Raw genomic sequence first — 18,293 nt, forward strand, 5'->3', positions numbered from 1 at the left:
AGGTTGGGCGTATGGACCAAACACACCTTCGGGCACTGTCCACGGGCTTTATCTGGGGCTCGGGCAGACGACGGGTGGCACTGACCACACTGCGGCGGCCTAGAGCAGAGGGAGGCCTGGCGGTCCCTGACTTTGAATGGTATTATTTGGCAGCCCAACTACAATGGCTTACGCAGGCGGTGGCCAGGGAGTTTAGAGGCCCAGAGGGCCCGCAGGGCAGATTAATCCCTCGCCATGTGATCTCCTTTATAGTTCTCCAGCAGCGGTTGGATTTAGCCCGGCTCACTCTGGAGGAATGCACGCTCCGGCTGTGTTGGAATCGCTGCCAAAGGAAGGCTGATATTCTCCGCCCTTATGCCCCGGAGATTCCCCTAGGTATGTGCACGGCTCTGCCGCACGTGGGTGATTGGTCGGGGTTAGCCATCTGGGAAGACCTCGGCATCCAAATGGTGGGTGATCTATACATGGAGGGGGTGCTGCTGCCCTTCCAGGAGCTGCAGGACGCCTATGGGATCCCGAGGGGGGATTATTTGCTTCATGCCGCTCTTGTGGCGGGCCTCCAAAAGCAATGGAATGCGGGGCTATCGGAACGACCGGTCGCCGCGGGCTGCCAATATGTAGTCATGGCAGCGGGTACGGTCAAAGCTATCACCTGCTTATACCGACAGTTGTCGACAGAACGTTTGCAGCCCCTAGTGGCGCTGAAAGATAAATGGGAAGCTGACCTTGGGAGGCCCATCCCCGAATTGACATGGCCAAAGCTGGTGCGGCGGGCCTGGAAAGGCACGCGTAACGCCCGGTTTCAACTGGTGCAATTCTTCACGCTACACAGGGCATACTTGACGCCCGTCAAGATACTGCAGTACTTTGGGGGCGTCCTAACACAGTGCCCACGGTGTGGGGTGGACAAGGCTGACTTTTGCCACATGTTTTGGTCTTGCACGTCGCTGGGCAGCTATTGGGAGGATGTCATAGACTGCCTGAATCAAGTGACAGATCGTACCATCGACGCCGAGATGGGCGCCTGTTTGTTGCTTTGGTTTCCCCATACCCGTCGCACGAAGGTTACTAGTAAGTTTTGCGATTTAGGGTTGATTATGGCTAAGAGGGAGCTCACCATGCATTGGAAGTCAAGGGCGGGGCCTAGCTTTCTGAGGTGGAGGGCGAATTTTGCAAAATGGGCAGGCAGTGAGGGTACACTTCGTTTGCAATTAGCGCATAGAGCGGACGACGAAAAGGCACTAGCAACAGCCAGAGCGTGGGAGGCATTGGTGGTTGAGCTCCATGGACTATTGTGCGATGCCATAGACGAGGGGGAGATGCCAGAACACACTGGGGATCCAGCGCGGAGAGATCAGGAGGGTGCTCGGGATGATGGACGGTGACCCATGCCAGGGAGGGCCCCTGGGACGCACTTAAGTTGGTAGAACTGGGACAGACCACCCCTGCAAATAATATGTTATGGGAGTAGGGCTTACCATCGGAAGACTAGGGGTAGGGGGCACACTGACAAGGGTGGGGGGGGGGGAGGGGCGGCCCACAAGGGAAGAGTATTTATGTCATTGTATAATTGTGTAGTCGGACTCATATGATACTCTCTTGTGACCTGTTGGTACCCTCGGGGGCCCTGGGGGGCTGTGTTGTTGAGAAAACAATAAAAAATGTTTTTACAAAAAAAAAAAAAAATGGACCTAACACACTTCCTTTTCACCTTGCTGCTGCAGAGAACCGATCAACTTTGCCCTGGACTCGTATCATGTCCGACTTACCTATCAAAATGTGGACATGACAAACTTCATGTCCGCCTTGTTTCTGTAATTTCTGCCTGTCACGCCTACCGCCCATATTTATTTGGAGCATGGACATAACACATTTACTTCCCACCTTGCTTTGGAGTATGCACCAAAATCTCCTTTCCACCTTACTGTGGTGCATTGAGCGTCAACGCAAAACACTTCCTGCCCACCTTGCACTGAAGAGTACACCATCAAACCTCATTCCCACCTTGCTCTGGTGCATGGACCATCAACATAACAAACTTCCTGTCCAGCTAGCTCTGAAGCATGCTCCAACAAAACTTTCCACTTTGTTCTGGTGCATGCAGTTGAACCAACACTTCCTGTCCACCTTGCTCTGAGGCGTGCCCCAACAAACCTCCTTTCCACCTTCTTCTGATGCACGCAGTGTCAACCTAATATACATCCTGGCCTCGCCTGACACACCTACAGAACTCCTTGCTCTTGAATGTGGCCCTGACACACTCTATGTGAACCTCGCTTTAGGGAGAGTACTTGAGGGAAGTTCTTGCCCTCCTTCCTATTAAAGGGTGGAACAGTTACCTTTATTATCCCAAAGGTTGAAAATCCCAAATTGCTTCCGCAGGTGATGTTGTGGGACCAGGCACGTGTGTCTTTTTTCATGTCTTGCCTCCGATACTCCCACCTCTCTCGGTAAGTCTGTCTTATCCCGCTTGGGTGGGCTGTGATTGACACCCTGCTCTCAGGCTGAATGGGAGGACCCTACATATGCTTAAAGTTTTGCATCTAAACTGGAAACTGAAATATTTGTTATTACTGAGTCTCACACTCTTTACTTCAGGGTGGGTGCAGGCACACCCTTCTGCCCATGCCCAATATTCTGTTAGTCTGATGTCCCAGGGAAGGCACCTTATTACAATTTAATTTGTTATTGCCTGGTTGTTTATGTCATTCACCGAGATGGAGTACTGACATAATGCCAAAATATATGTAATCTAAGTGCCTTGAAGAAATCCTATGGTGACACCGGTGCTGTATAAAACTAAACCTATTAATCTGCTGTTTCCTCTACAGAACAAAGGCTGGTACAAAGCGAGGCACAACTCCACTGGCAAGGAAGGCCTTATCGCGGCCTGTGCAGTGCGTGACCGTGAAGCCATCCATGTACACCGCAAGCTCAGCATTATGCCGTAAGCAACCCTCATGCACCATCATCTTATATACACAGCAGCAAAGTGCTGGACACACTTGGGAACACCAATGGCTGCTCTAGTCGCTTTACATTTTTGGGTGCCCACTAGGTTGGTTTACTGTATTGATGAAAATAATTCACAATCTATGATCTGTAAAATATAACTGTATGGATTATGTACATCAGTAATATCAAGTAGTATTGAGTAATAAAAACAGGAGTAAATTTGTCAGATGCGGGATTCAAATAGCATCAACAGCTAAGAACATCAAGTGATAAAAGCCGCAGAAAATGTGTTTAAATATATCAGATACTTAATTCGGATAGCACTGGTTCATTCAAGCTAAGAAACCACCACAACAGCACAGGTTGTCTAAGAAGGTACACAATATCCCCTATATGTCTATCAATTCATAATAATGACTATTAATGTTTGTGTTGAAGCAGAATAGTGTTGCGTCCATTGTTGCCCTCAGACCAGATCTTTTTCTTAAATCAAGTAAGCCTCAACAAATGCGATGATTATCTTCAATGGTGTTTAAGGAAATATGACGTAAGCTACACAAGCCATCTTGTCCTCAGATTGCCATCAAGAAGCATCAAACTGTAAAATTGGAAGTTAAAATAGTCTAAAGTGTAGATATTTGTTTTTTTAAACCATATTAGAATCTTGGCAAGTCTGCCTTTTCCTTATGTATGTGTTTTCAGTAAAGATTGAACATGGAAATAGGTCTACAATGGATGAAACATGTTTTTGGGTATACACACTAGTGAACTATAGTGGTGTCGCAAGGGGCTAATATTCCACAGTCAGGCAATACCGGTTAAGATTACTCAGTTTTGCAAGTCGATATATCTGGAGATCACTCCCCATCAGGCGGATCATAATTTGATAATATCCCCTGGTGCACAAGTCATATTATCTTATATCACCCGAGTCAGGAAGGTCCTTATACTTGGGTGTCATACCCCAATCAACAGGGCCTTATATGTGGATGCTTGTCTCCAGTCAGGCACATCCTTAGACCTTGTTATCACTCTGAGGTCAGACAGATCCCTATACCTCAGGATGTCACGCTGCAGTCATGCAAATCCCTATACCTGGATCTCACTTCCTAGACCTTGATATCTCTCCCCTTTCAGGCAGATAGTTTTACCAGGATATCACTCTCTAGACCTGGATATCTCTCTCCAGTCAGGCAGATCCATATTCCAGAAAATATCAGACAGATCTACATACCTGGATATATCAGATCCATATCCCTGGATATCTCTTCGAAGTCCGGCAGATCCGTATACCTGGATATCACTCCCCAGACCTTGGTATCTCTCGCCAATCAGCTGGTTCTTTCTTTTTGGATTGCACTCTCCAGTCATGCTGCTCTTATACCTAGATCTCATCCTTATTCAGGCAGGTTTTTACCCATGGATATCACTCCTAGAGTATATCATGTTCTTATACCAGCAAGAGGCTCTTAAGTCGTGCAAGCCCTTGCATCTGTTATCACTTCTTAGTCAGCTGTACAATTTGTTGAGGAGTTCTTTCGTAACAAGTATGGGATACATAGTTATGACAGCTGAGATGCCTCCACTGAGGAGAATGACCAAGTCTTTCCTTTGTCAGAAGGAGATGGAAGAACCCAGGGTTAATTTCTGCCTTTTGAGGAGGGCTCAGGTGAAATTTGAGAGTATATGATAGAGTGTACTCTTTTTAGAACAGTGTTGATAGGACCCAAATCCTATCCAATCCATTAATATACCAACTATAACTATGGGAATAAAGGTGCTGTACATTCCTGAATCAGTCTCGCCATTAGGGAATAGAAACATTTTCAGTATTTAAAGACTTTTAAACCCCTATTTTAACTCGCCTCATGGTTTTCTGGTCGATGCGCTTCTTTCTTCTCAGCTGGTTTCATGGGAAGATTTCAGGCAAGGAGGCAGTGCAGCTGCTTAAGCCGCCAGAGGACGGGCTCTTCCTGGTGCGCGAGTCCATACGCCACCCTGGGGACTATGTCCTGTGCGTGAGCTTCCAAAACGATGTCATCCACTACCGCGTCATCTACCAGGACAATATGCTGAGCATTGAGGACGACACCTTCTTCCACAACCTGATGGACATGATCGAGGTAAGAGGTCCGGCTGGGACAGCAGTAGCTCCACAGTGGTAGAAAACAAGGAGTTTGGTGGCTACCAAAGTGTTGAGTTGCATAATCCAACATCTCGGGCAGATATCTACTATGGTTGTATCAGATAACCTTGCATAGAAAATTGATATTGTAAAGAATAAAGGTGATTTTTTTTTTTTTAAATGTGAGTCATTTCAACTTAAACAGGTGTGAGAAGGTGCCATATTTCTTGCGTGGTATGCCCCCACTTGTTGCTGAATTGCTGTCTGTGCTTTGGCTGAGTGTGCCATGGTCTCCTGCCAATCAGGTGCCCAGGGCCTATGTTCCTTCCCTAAAACCTTAAACTAAAATTGGCAAACCCTGGCCACATGTCAGCCCCTAGTAAATGGTACCCTAGGTACCCAGGGCCTTGTGACCAGGGAAGGCCTCTAAGGGCTGCAGCACTCACTGTGCCACCCTTAGAGGCCCTGTACCCTAACACAAACACACTGTCCTTGCAGGGTGAGTGTCCGGGTACAAGACAAAACACAAGGTCGACATGGCACACATCCCTGTGTGCCATGCCCGCAACCTACACTGCCCTGGCATACATCAGCCACCCCTCTAGCTGGGTGCCCTATGCCAGTGGTGTGGGCACAGGAGCATGAACCCTGTGCCCCTACAGTACCCAGGTCCATTCCTGGGCACTAAGTGCAGTGCTGCCATTTAAGAGTATATGGTGCTGGGAGCTCGTCAAACACGAACTCCACAGCACCATAATGGCAACACTGAAGACTAAGAAGTTTGGTATCAAACTTCTCAGCACATTAAACCTGCACTGATGCCAGTGTGGGATTTAATGTACAAAGCACTACAGAGGGCATCTTAGAGATGCCTCCTGAAACCTAACCTACACTCCACGTCTGGTCTGGGAGGCTGCCCAGACATGTTGCTGGACCCCTGGGTGGAGAGCCCCCGCTCTCCTGGCCTGCAACAATGCACATTCTGGGCGAGGTGCTAGGTCTCCTCCCCCAGGATGGGCAGGGGGAAGCTTCAAAGGCATGCCGCCTTTGTGAGCTTCTCCAGGCCACTTGCTGTACCCAGCAAACTGGGCCCCACCGGTTCTGACCCCCACTCTGGCTGGAAGACTGGCCGGAAACCCCAAATAAGGCCAGGGGATGTGCCAGCCTGCCAACCCCACCCCTCAGGTGGGGGAGGAGAGGTGAAGCACATCTCCGGGCACTCGCCATCTTGAAGATGGGAGGCCCTGCCCAATCAGGACTAGGCTCCTGCCCCCCTCCCACAGGAGAGTGGCAGGATAGGGGGTGTACCCACCCCAGGGCAGGGACCCATTGGTCCCTGCCGTTTACCTACCTGTAACGCCCCTAAACCGAGTATTTAGAGGCACCCTGAACCTTCCTTCTCCACATTCCAGATTCCGAACAAGCAAAGAAGAACAAGAAGAAAGAAGACCTGCCGTGCAGCTGCTAAGAAGAGGAAGACACCAACTGCTTTGGCCCCAGCCCTACCGGCCTGTCGACCCTTGAACCGGCTCCTGCTAAATCCTGGCACCTCCTGTGGCCAGCAACCTCACAAACCTCGGAGGACCTGGCTACCTTGGGACTCTGAGCATCTGGGACTCGCACGAGCAATGGCTCTGCTCAAAGCAAGTATTTAACCCCTGGCATCAGTCCGGAACCGCGAACCCTGCACACCCTGCACCCGCCAGGCCTGGCCTGTGCTGGAGTGGACAAAGACCCGAGGACGTCCCCCCGGCGACTGTGACCCCGAATCCGGCACCCAAGGACCCCCCTCGACGCTCCTGACGACGCCTGCAGCCTCCGAATCAGGGACCCCCTCCAACCGCGATCAACAGAGGGTAACATTTTCCGACATCAAAAGGCACCCCTGCACCCCGCGGCCCCCTGTGCCCGACTCCTGGGTACCTACCTATCCTCCAACTACCCAACTAACCTCTCGAAGTGGGGGTGGCACCTGAAGAATCTTTGTTCCCGAGCTTGCAGCCTTTGTTCGTCCTTGAGCTTTCCCATTGAAATCCATTGAGCGCCCGAAGGCTCAAAAGCACCCTGCACCCAGCCGTCTGAGTGGCCCTGGCAGTGCAACTTCTACTCCTACTTACTTCCCCATTTGCCCTGAGCAAGTGACCAGGAGCCCAGCTCCCACAGCCGCGTGGCCTGCTAGTCAGCAGCCACCAACCAAGCCCCCCCTGCCTCCCATAGGATAACATTGGGCCTAACTCACTCTGCACCCGCCTGCCCCTGTGCTGCTGAGGGTGTAACAACTGTACTTACCTGACCCTGGGAGACCCCTGAGTCAGTGCCCAGAACCTTAACTCTGCCAGTCGAGTACTTACCCAAAAGCCGATAACTCACTTTTCTTCCATTGGATAACATTGACTGTTTTTCTCTGAAATTTCTTCTAAGTGTGGAGTTTCTAAACTTTAAAATATTCACCTAAAATAAACCGAGTAACAAAAATGGAAATACTCACCTGCTATTAGGAGAGATACCAGTGCTGGATCTTGGTGCCCAGCACTGACCCTGTAAAGTACTCACAACCATACTTACCACTAACTCAATTTTCTCCCATAGGAAATCATTGACTGTTTTTCTGTAAAATGTATTCTGTCGATTTTTGCAAACTACAAATATTCTTTAAAAATCGTACCAACTGTGAAAACGTAAATGCTTACCTGTGTTAGATAGATGTTCCAGCCCTGAGCCTAGGAGCTCAGTACTGGATTACAAAAGTAACGAGAAGATACTTTACCCGTAACTTGAATTTTCTTCCATAGGGAATCATTGACTGTTTTTCTATGAAATTTCTTCTGTCGATTTTGCAAACTTATAAATATTCCTTAAAAATTGCTTGTATAACTTAAACGCAGTTTCTCAACTGCTTACAGGTGGTACACTAGTGCTGGATCCAGGATCCAACACTGACCTAGCAAAAGTACCCATAACCCCACTTACCTGCTAAGTGAATTTCTTTCCATAGGATAACATTGGTAATTTGATCAGAAAAAGTTTCTAAGTGTCAACTTTTAAAATAGCAAAATATTGCTTAAAAATCACAACAGTAACTAAAACATATTTACTCACTTGTTTCCAGGAACTGTCCCAGGACTGAATCTAGGATCCAGTCCTGGAGTTAGAAAAGTAATCCTGAAAGTAATCTATTGCAAATAACTTAAAACTCCCATTGAGCTCAATGTATTATTGTGTTTGAAATTGTGTTGCCTATTGCAACAACCCGTAATTATTACCTACAAAAGTCAATTTCATGTGTATATTTTGGTACCTATTGTTGGTTCTAAAATAAAACAACCATATATTTTTGTATATAAACCATTGGCCTAGAGTTCAGTTATTGAGTGTGGGGGACCATTTGCCGACTGAGTGTGTACAACAAAAGCTTTACAATGTCCTCTGATACTGCCCGACCAAGCTACCACTTTAGAGAGTAAGGTTCTATCTAACTTTAACCTCTGGCAAACCTCTGGAGACTGTGGACTATGTACACACTGTACCTATTTGGGAACAGTATATACAGAGCCACTTTCTCACAACAGGGCGTTCAGATTACCCAGAGGGAATATGTTTTGTAATTTATGATGCTTTCACGACATGAGTGAGGGTTGAGGTCTTTGCACAACAAGCCCTATTTAGCTAATTCCTTGGGAGAACTTGACTTATCCTGGGCAAAGCTCCACCCATCTGGCCTCCACACACCTTTCAGGAAAGTACTTCTAAAAATAAATTCGGAGTAGCTGTGGTATTGTGTGGAACCTTTGGTCTGTCCTTTGGTACACTTTGCACTGCGCATGTTTGTCACACCTCATCTCAAGAGGTAATGAAGGCAATGACAGGAGAAACAAGCATTGGCCTAGTCAATAGGTCTCGCCTTTGTGACCTTATAAGTGTTTAGTTATCCAGCACAATAGCCTTGGTGCAACAACATTAACTGTTGCATTGCTAAACACTTATAACGTCCCAAAGGCGAGACCTATTGGCTATGCCAGTGCTTGTTTGAGGACTTTTTGTGCGTGGTGCGTTAGACTCCGAGCAGGATGCACGCATGAATAACACCCTGTGAGGCATATATATCTGCCAGTGAATATGGCAAAGCTTGCCGTGGCCTGCTTGACCAGAACAGACACTGCCTGAAGGGCTGTACCTAAAAGACGAGTGGCCTGCCTATGTGGCCTTGGCAAGATAGGTAAAGTGCTTTACTAATCCAAGCATTAAAGCAGATGAGCCTAGTGGTTGCTTTTGTGCTGCGGAATCCTGTATGTAGGCCGCTGGCTAGACAATCTAATTGGTTTATCGAGGGGCGGTAAGATAAGCAGCTGTAGCATCGGCCGGCACGGCGTTTTGGTAATACTGGTAGACGCCTGAGGTTCATAGTACAGGGGGTGCCCCTAGGCACGAGTCTGAATGAAATCTAGCACTTATCTGCGACTCAGACAGGAAGTATGTGACACAAGAGAATCAAGCCCCTTGCCTCCTTCCTTCTCTGTTATAATCTTTCATTAGTTTTATTACTCAGACAGAAGGACACTCCACGGCATACTGACTTTGTAAACATTCCAAATACAATGTCATGTCAAATGTTGTACTGAAACTGGAAATGTAAGTTAAACATGCTGACTAATGTATGCTGTTTAATAATTCAAAACGGAACACAAGTAATAATAATAATAATAAACAAATTTAAACAAAAAAAATCATTTCTGATGTGTCCACAGGGTATTTCTACCATTTATTATGAGGCAGATCCTGCGGGTCTGAAAAAAGCACTCACGGTGCCGTAATGGGCACGTAACGTACGATGCCTGCTGCTCAGTGACGGGTCCCATGACGTTTGCAGCTGACCACTGTAAATGTTCACCCCTGCCCGGATTTGATAACCCATCGTACTGTGAATTTCGTCGTAACAACGTCGTGATGTTGAAGTCGTTCTACTCTGCCGCCAGTCAACTCTACAGTGTCAATACTTGGTACAGGAATGACGCAAAGATACTGCGGTGCCCCGCGGCTTGGATGACTACTCGTGCTGACCCGACCTTTATTTTTAGTTTAGGTTGTTTTCCTCCTAGATGTCTATTTATAAGGTGAAACCCAAAGTAGTACCACAATATTCTAAAGAAGCAGAACAGCCCAGTGAAGCCTTGCGCTAGGACCCGTCTGAAACCTGCTGGTTTCGGGTTTGCTTCTTTCCGCAGTTGAGGAGGTTAGCTCCGCCACGCAGGAACTTGGGGTCGTACAGAATTTGGGTTATCATCAGTCAGGGTCAGAAACGACCTAATGGAGAAAACGCTTTCCGCATCTCTTCGCGTGTAATGCACCCCCCCTGCGATAATATGGACACCGCTTATTAGGTCGTCACTGGCAGTGGAGCTTTTAACTGTCTACAGCAAGACATTAATTGGCATTTAGCAAAACGTCACTGTAATTCGGCCCATGTAGATGATTTAAGGGATAGTTGGGAGGTCAGAAGAGTGTAACAATAGAGCTGAGCAATGAGTCACCAACAAAGTTCGGTTAAGCATATGTTTATATGAATCAGTTTCGGGTTCACAACAGCCGGATCTGTGAGAGGGGGTCATGTACCAAGAAACAGCGCGAGGAAGGACAGTTGCTCAGCGGCCAAGCGCTGGTCCTATGACTTCCAACCAATCCTAGCCAGCATCCCGTTGCACCTTGGAACCTGTAGTTACAATTTTCACGTTGTAAGTATGCGCGCAAAAGCCTCAGCATCCAAAGTGTTGGTGGCTGAAAAGCTAGGTCTGGTAGGGCAAGATGCCACTTGTAAGCTAGGCAATAAACATACGTAAAAAAAATGGTTAGATAGATGCAACTGTTCATTGAAGCGTAACATAACACACGGACAACAAGAAGCGCTGAATATGCATAAACATTGCCAGCTTACACTTCATAATTGTATAGAGTGAGTTTATGATGTTGCACGCTGTGTGACCACTAGATGGCAGTGAGTCAAAGGGAAATCCACCACATTAAAAAACAATCAGTCTTCACTTTTCAAGCACTGCACTCGTGCTTGTGGTGCGCCGCTGTTCGCTCCCGCAAGGTGGATGCCACCACAAGCATGAGTGCAGTGCTTGAAAAGTGAAAACCGATGGCTAAAGGCCCTCCTAGAGCAGTGCATGCGAGCTGTCTAGGCGAGACCTAACAATGAACAGGGCTTTAAGTGCACTATTTACATTATGTAGCTCCATTGTTCTCCTAAATTAGCTCTTCGGTGGCAAGTAGGAGATGGTCTTTGCATACCAGCATTTCAGAAGTACATATAATTTGATAAGAATCTTCTTCGGAGATGCTTGGAAAACAGTCTTTAAAGTTAATTTAGGTATCTATACAGCAATCTTCTTAGATTTCGACAAGGTCTGCCTGTCAATTATTCTGAACAATAAGTGCTATGTTGAATAACGAGACCATCTGGTTCCTTTATTACATGTAGACCACCTGGCTCCTTTATTACAGGTAGACCATCTGGCTCCTTTATTACAGGTAGACCATCTGGCTCCTTTATTTCAGGTAGAGCATCTGGCTCCTTTATTACAGGTAGACTGTCTGGCTCCTTTGTTACATGCACACTATCTGGCTACTTTATTACAGGTATGCCATCTGGCTCCTTTATTACAGGTAGACCATCTGGCTCCTTTATTACCGGTAGACCATCTGGCTTCTTTATTACATGCACACCACCTCGCTCCCTTATTACAGGTAGACCATCTGGCTCCTTTATTACAGGTAGACCATCTGGCTCCTTTACTACAGGTAGACCATCTGGCTCCTTTATTACAGGTAGACCATCTGGCTCCTTTATTACAGGTAGACCATCTGGCTCCTTTATTACATGCACACCATCTCGTTCCATTATTACAGGTAGCCCATCTGGCTCCTTTATTACAGGTAGACCATATGGCTCCTTTATTACAGGTAGACCATATGGCTGCTTTATTACATGTAGACCATCTGGCTCCTTAATTACATGTAGACCATCTGGCTCCTTTATTACATGCACACCATCTCGTTCCATTATTACAGGTAGACCATCTGTCTCCTTTATTACAGGTAGACCATCTGGCTCCTTTCATATATGTAGACCATCTGGTTCCTTTACTACCGGTAGACTATCTGGCTCCTTTATTACAGGTAGATCATCTGGCTCCTTTATTACAGGTGGACCATCTGGCTCCTTTATTACATGCACACCATCTCGTTCCCTTATTACAGGTAGACCATCTGTCTCCTTTATTACAGGTAGACCATATGGCTCCTTTATTACAGGTAGACCATCTGGCTCCTTTATTACAGGTAGACCATCTGGCTCCTTTATTACAGGTAGACCATCTGGCTCCTTTATTACATGCACACCATCTCGTTCCATTATTACAGGTAGCCCATCTGGCTCCTTTATTACAGGTAGACCATATGGCTCCTTTATTACAGGTAGACCATATGGCTGCTTTATTACATGTAGACCATCTGGCTCCTTTATTACATGTAGACCATCTGGCTCCTTTATTACATGTAGACCGTCTGGCTCCTTTATTACAGCTAAACCGTTTGGCTCCTTTATTACATGCACATCAGCTGGCTCCTTTATTACAGGTAGACCATCTGGCTCCTTGCATATATGTAGACCATCTGGCTCCTTTATTACAGGTAGACCGTCTGGCTCCTTTATTACATGTAGACCACCTGGCCCCTTTATTACATGTAGGCCACCTGGCTCCTTTATTACAGGTAGACCATCTGGCTCCTTTCATATATGTAGACCATCTGGCTCCTTTATTACATGTAGACCACCTGGCTCCTTTATTACAGATAGACCTTTATTCCAGGTAGACCATCTGGCTCCTTTGGTACATGTAGACCATCTGGCTCCTTTGGTACATGTAGATCACCTGGCTCCTTTACTACAGGTAGACCACCTGGCTCCTCTATTTCAGGTAGACCACCTGGCTCCTTTATTACATGCACACCATCTCTCTCCTTTATTACAGGTAGACCCCCCGGCACCTTTATTACAGGTAGACCATCTGGCTCCTTTATTTCAGGTAGATCATCTGGCTCCTTTATTACAGGTAGACCACCTGGCTCCTTTGGTACATTTAGACCATCTGGCTCCTTTATTCTAGGTAGACCATCTGGCTCCTTTATTCCAGGTAGACCATCTGGTTCCTTTGGTACACGTAGACCATCTGGCTCCTTTGGTACATGTAGACCACCTGGCTCCTTTGGTACATGTAGACCACCTGGCTCCTTTATTACAGGTAGACCACCTGACTCCTTCATTACAAGTAGACCATCTGGCTCCTTTCATATATGTAGACGATCTGGATCCTTTATTACATGTAGACCACCTGGCTCCTTTATTACAGATAGACCACCTGGCTCCTTTATTACAGGTAGACCCCCTGACTCCTTTATTACAGGTCGACCATCTGGCTCCTTTGGTAAATGTAGACCACCTGGCTCCTTTATTCCAGGTAGACCATCTGGCTCCTTTGGTACGTGTAGACCACCTGGCTCCTTTATTCCAGGTAGACCACCTGGCTCCTTTATTCCAGGTAGACCACCTGGCTCCTTTATTCCAGGTAGACCACCTGGCTCCTTTATTCCAGGTAGACCACCTGGCTCCTTTATTCCAGGTAGACCACCTGGCTCCTTTATTCCAGGTAGACCACCTGGCTCCTTTATTCCAGGTAGACCACCTGGCTCCTCTATTCCAGGTAGACCACCTGGCTCCTTTATTCCAGGTAGACCACCTGGCTCCTTTATTCCAGGTAGACCACATGGCTCCTTTACTAAAGGTAGACCATCTGGTTCCTTCATTACATGTAGACCACCTGGCTCCTTTATTTCAGGTAGACCATCTGGCTCCTTTATTACATGCACACCATCTCTCTCCTTTATTACAGGTAGATCATCCAGCTCCTTAATTACAGGTAGACCATGGGTACTCACAAACTTTCTCTCGGGGGCCAAATTTACAGTGTGGTTTGTGGCTGAGGGCCGCACCGGTGGGGGCGGGGGCAGTGGGGGAGGAGGCGGGGCTAGAGCAAAAAAAAAACTATGACCATGAGGTTGAACACAGGCCCCTGCAGCGGACTCCTTCGTCCACTGAGCCACCAGACCCGGCATTCACACATCTTTATCTATCTATCTATCTATCTATCTATCTATCTATCTATCTATCTATCTATCTATCTATCTATCTCACGCTCCGTCTCCCTCCCTCTCTCTCTCTCTCTCTCCCTCTGTCTCCCTCACTGTGTCTCCCTCTCTCTGTCTCCCTCCCTCTCTCTCCGTCTCCCTCCCTGTCACTCTCCCTCTCTCTGTCTCCCTCCCTCTCCCTCTCTCTGTCTCCCTCCCTCTCCCTCCCTCTGTCTGTCTCCCTCCCTCTGTCTCCCTCTTGTCTGTCTCAGTCTGTCTCCCTACCTCTCCCTCCCTCCCTCCCTCCCTCCCTCCATCTCTCTCTCTCTCTCCCTCTGTCTCCCTCTCTGTGTTGGTCTCCCTTTCTCTGTCTCCCTCCCTCCCTCTCCCTCTCTGTCTGTCTCCCTCCCTCCCTCTCTCTCTCTCCCTCCCTCTCTCTCTCTCTCTCCCTCTCTCTCTCTCTCTCTCTCCATCCCTCCCTCCCTATCCCTCCCTGTCTCCCTCTGTCTCCCTATGTCTCCCTCCCTATGTGTCCCTGTCTCCTTCTCTATCTCTCTCACCGTCTGTCTCCCTCCCTCTCTCCATCTCCCTCCCTCTGTCTCCCTCTGTCTCACTCCCTCCCTCTGTCTCCCTCTCTCCGTCTCCCTCCATCTGTCTCACTCTGTCTCACTCACGCTGTCTCCCTTTCTCTCTGTCTCCCTCTCTCTCTCCGTCTCCCTCCCTCTCTCCGTCTCCCTCCCTCTCTATCTCTGTCTCCCTCCCACTCTCTCTCCGTCTCCCTCCCTCTCTCTATCACTCTCTCTCTCCCCCTCTGTCTCACTCACTCTGTTTGTCTCCCTTTCTCTGTCTCCCTCTCTGTCTCCCTGTCTCCCTCTCTCTCTCTGTCTGTCTCCCTCCCTCTCTCCATCTTTCTCCCTCCGTCTGTCTCCCTCCCTCTGTCTCCCTCCCTCTCCCGGTCTCCCTGCCTCTCTCTGTCTCCCTCCCTCTCTCTGTCTCCCTCCCTCTGTCTCCCTCTCTCTCTCCGTCTCTCCCTCTCTCTCTCTCTCTGAATCACTGTTTGTCTCCCTTTCGCTCTCCCTCCCTCCCTCCCCTCTGTCTCCCTCCCTCTCCCTCTGTCTCCCTGTCTGTCTCCCTATCTGTCTCCCTCTGTCTTCCCACTCTCCCTCTGTCTTCCTCCCTCTGCGCACTCGGTCTTCCTCCCCCTGTCACCTCACCTGCTGCTCTCACTCCCTGCTGCCCTCCGTCACCTCACCCTGCTGTCCTCCTCACCCTTTGACACCTCACCCGCGCTGAGACAGCTTCCGAGAACACACACAGCCGCCGCCGCACCCAAGAACTTAACAGGTGTTTTAAAAACCATTCACTTGTTAATGAGGCTTTATTGTATTTCACCTCTTCTTAGCGCCCCTGCATCAGGGGCGCTAAGAAGAGGTGAAATTCAACAAAGCCTCATTTACAAGTTAATGGTCTTTAAAAGAAATCGCCCGGGCCCCAGAAGCTCCACGCTGCTGCAACCGGCGATGTAAAAAACACACAGGTATGATGTCTGTAAGGTCCGCGGGCCGCCACGGAAGGCTTGCCGGGCCACCGCCGGCCCGCGGGCCGTACTATGAGTACCCGTGAGGTAGACCATCTGGCTCCTTTATTTGAGGTAGAGCATCTGGCTCCTTTATTACAGGTAGACCACCTGGCTCCTTTATTAACGGTAGACCATCTGGCTCCTTTGGTACATTTAGACCAACTGGCTTCTATATTCGAGGTAGACCATCTGGCTCCTTTATTCCAGGTAGACCATCTGGTTCCTTTTGTACATGTAGACCATCTGGCTCCTTTGGTACATGTAGACCTGGCTCCTTTATTACAGGTAGACCACCTGGCTCCTTTATTACAAGTAGACCACCTGGCTCCTTTATTACAGGTAGACCATCTGGCTCCTCTATTACAGGTAGACCATCTGGCTCCTTTATTAAAGGTAGACCACCTGGCTCCTTTATTAAAGGTAGACCATCTGGCTCCTTTATTACAGGTAGACCATCTGGCTCCTTTGGTACATGTAGACCATGTGGCTCCTTTATTCCAGGTAGACTACCTGGCTCCTTTATTACAGGTAGACCATCTGGCTCCTTTCCCTGTGTATTTTGTAGAAGCCAGTGATTATGCCGGGTCTAGTGTCTCCGTGGATTAAATCATCCATTGTAGGGATCTGTGATTGACCTTGTGGTCAAAGGTTCAAATCCCAGCGGGCCCACTCAACTTTCCATCCTTCTGAGGTCTAAAAATAAGCACCACTGAGATGGATAATCATAAACCACTTTTAATCAAGCTATCCTTCCGGGTTACAAGTGCTTTAAAACTGCACATTCTGTTGTGGTTTATGTTCTGAACATTGGAGGCTGCAGTATAGTTGTACTTAGATATGCGGCCTGAGCCTGCTGCGGTCATTTGGCCAAATTCTCCAAAACACAGTCCCTCCCTAACTCCCTCATACAAACTCTCCTCACTCACTGCCATGCTCATCGTGCTGTACACGGCCTACATACCCTTGGCCAAAGTTGAAGCTCCATCAGGCAAGCTGGGTGCACCCTTAGCCAAGATCCTTGTGGCAGCTACCCCTGCAATGGTCCTCCTGTCCAACTTGCCTGCAGTCCGCTACCCTCTGCTGCCTTCAGCTCTGCCTCCTTGGCTTATTTTCTACTCCTTTTTCTGCCTCTTCTCTGCTCGCTCCTGCCCTCGATTTTGCCTCTTTCTGCTCGTATCTGACCTGTATCTTGCCTCCTCGTGCTCGTTTCTGGCACTTATGTTGCCTCTTTCTGCTCGTTTCTGACCTTTATTCTAACATCGCATCCACATCGCTCAGATACCCCTAGGGGTGACAGTGCAGCGCTGTACAAATGCTGATTGATTGATTGTAGATCTGCATCTCCTCAAACCTGTTCACCCCCACACTGGTCAGCTCTGTCAGTCTATAAACCCACTCAGAATGATAAGATCCAGTATACATCTCCATGTCTTCATCATGAAGCATTCCACCAATCTTATATTGCATTTTTTACTACAAAATGGTACATCCACCTGTCAATTCGCCATCTTAGATCACATTCAAGTAATAAACTGAAAAATTCAGCTTTCAGAAAGATCAGTTTTAGAATTGCAGCTGTCAGACTCCAGGCTTCCATGTCTGAAATACTAATTTATGTTTCGGGAATTCATGATATCACATGAAGTTCTGAAAAGTTCAGCTACTGTGTAAATAACTCTGAGATCTGCTCATAAAACTCAATCAGCACTTTTCCTGCACCAGCGACAACCCTTGGCAGGGGGAACTACCTTTACAACGCAACTTTTACAACGCTGTGCTATTACAACGCATTTTTTACAACGCTAAAACTTTTACAACGCATGCTTTTACAACGCGTTCCATTATATGGTAAGTACCTTTACAACGCATATACCTTTACAACGCATTTGGTGGAAATGCTTTTACAACGCATGTATTTACAACGCATGTGTTTACAACGCAAGATGTTATAATGTAAGTACTTTTACAACGCATATACTATTACAACGCATTTTTTTTTTGCAAAATATTTATCTAAATTTTATTAGTTGGGTAGCATTAAAATTAATACTTGATTTTTTTTTTTTTTTTTTAAAATAGCAATTATAATTAAAAAAAGGGCAGTAGTTAATAAAATAATTATTACTTGTGTATTTTTTCTGGTAGCAAAGTTTGGTTGGTTAGCAGTAAAATAAATACTTGAGTATTAAAATTTTTTTAAAAAATGCAATATTTATTATAAAAAAGTGAGAAGTTAATAAAAATAATAATACTTGAGTATTGTGCCTGGTAGAAAAGTTTGGTTTGTTTGGTGATAAAATAATAGTTCAGTATTTTTAGTTTCTATAGTAGTTTCAAAAAAGTGAGTAGATAATCAAAATATTAATGCATGTGTATTTTATGATGTAGAAATGATTAATACTTGATTTTTTAAAATTTAATTCATGAACATTTAGTTTAGTGTTTAAAAAT

The 18,293-nt window shown here is 47.0% G+C and overlaps 1 protein-coding gene and 1 long non-coding RNA gene across 2 annotated transcripts in view; one reads left to right on the forward strand and one right to left on the reverse strand.

Moving 5' to 3' along the window:
- Positions 1–18,293, reverse strand: part of LOC146772425 (uncharacterized) — a 442,975-nt gene that overhangs the window by 275,213 nt on the left and 149,469 nt on the right. The window lies entirely within an intron of this gene.
- The window catches only part of MATK (megakaryocyte-associated tyrosine kinase), a 108,117-nt gene that overhangs the window by 48,919 nt on the left and 40,905 nt on the right, over positions 1–18,293 (forward strand). The window contains exons 4-5 of the mRNA XM_085637556.1: positions 2,832–2,947; positions 4,859–5,078. Of these exons, the coding sequence (XP_085493682.1) occupies positions 2,832–2,947; positions 4,859–5,078 (336 nt within the window). The remainder of the gene's footprint in view (positions 1–2,831; positions 2,948–4,858; positions 5,079–18,293) is intronic.

Source organism: Triturus cristatus, chromosome 12 (assembly GCF_964204655.1).
Source record: "Triturus cristatus chromosome 12, aTriCri1.1, whole genome shotgun sequence".
NCBI lineage: Eukaryota > Metazoa > Chordata > Amphibia > Caudata > Salamandridae > Triturus > Triturus cristatus.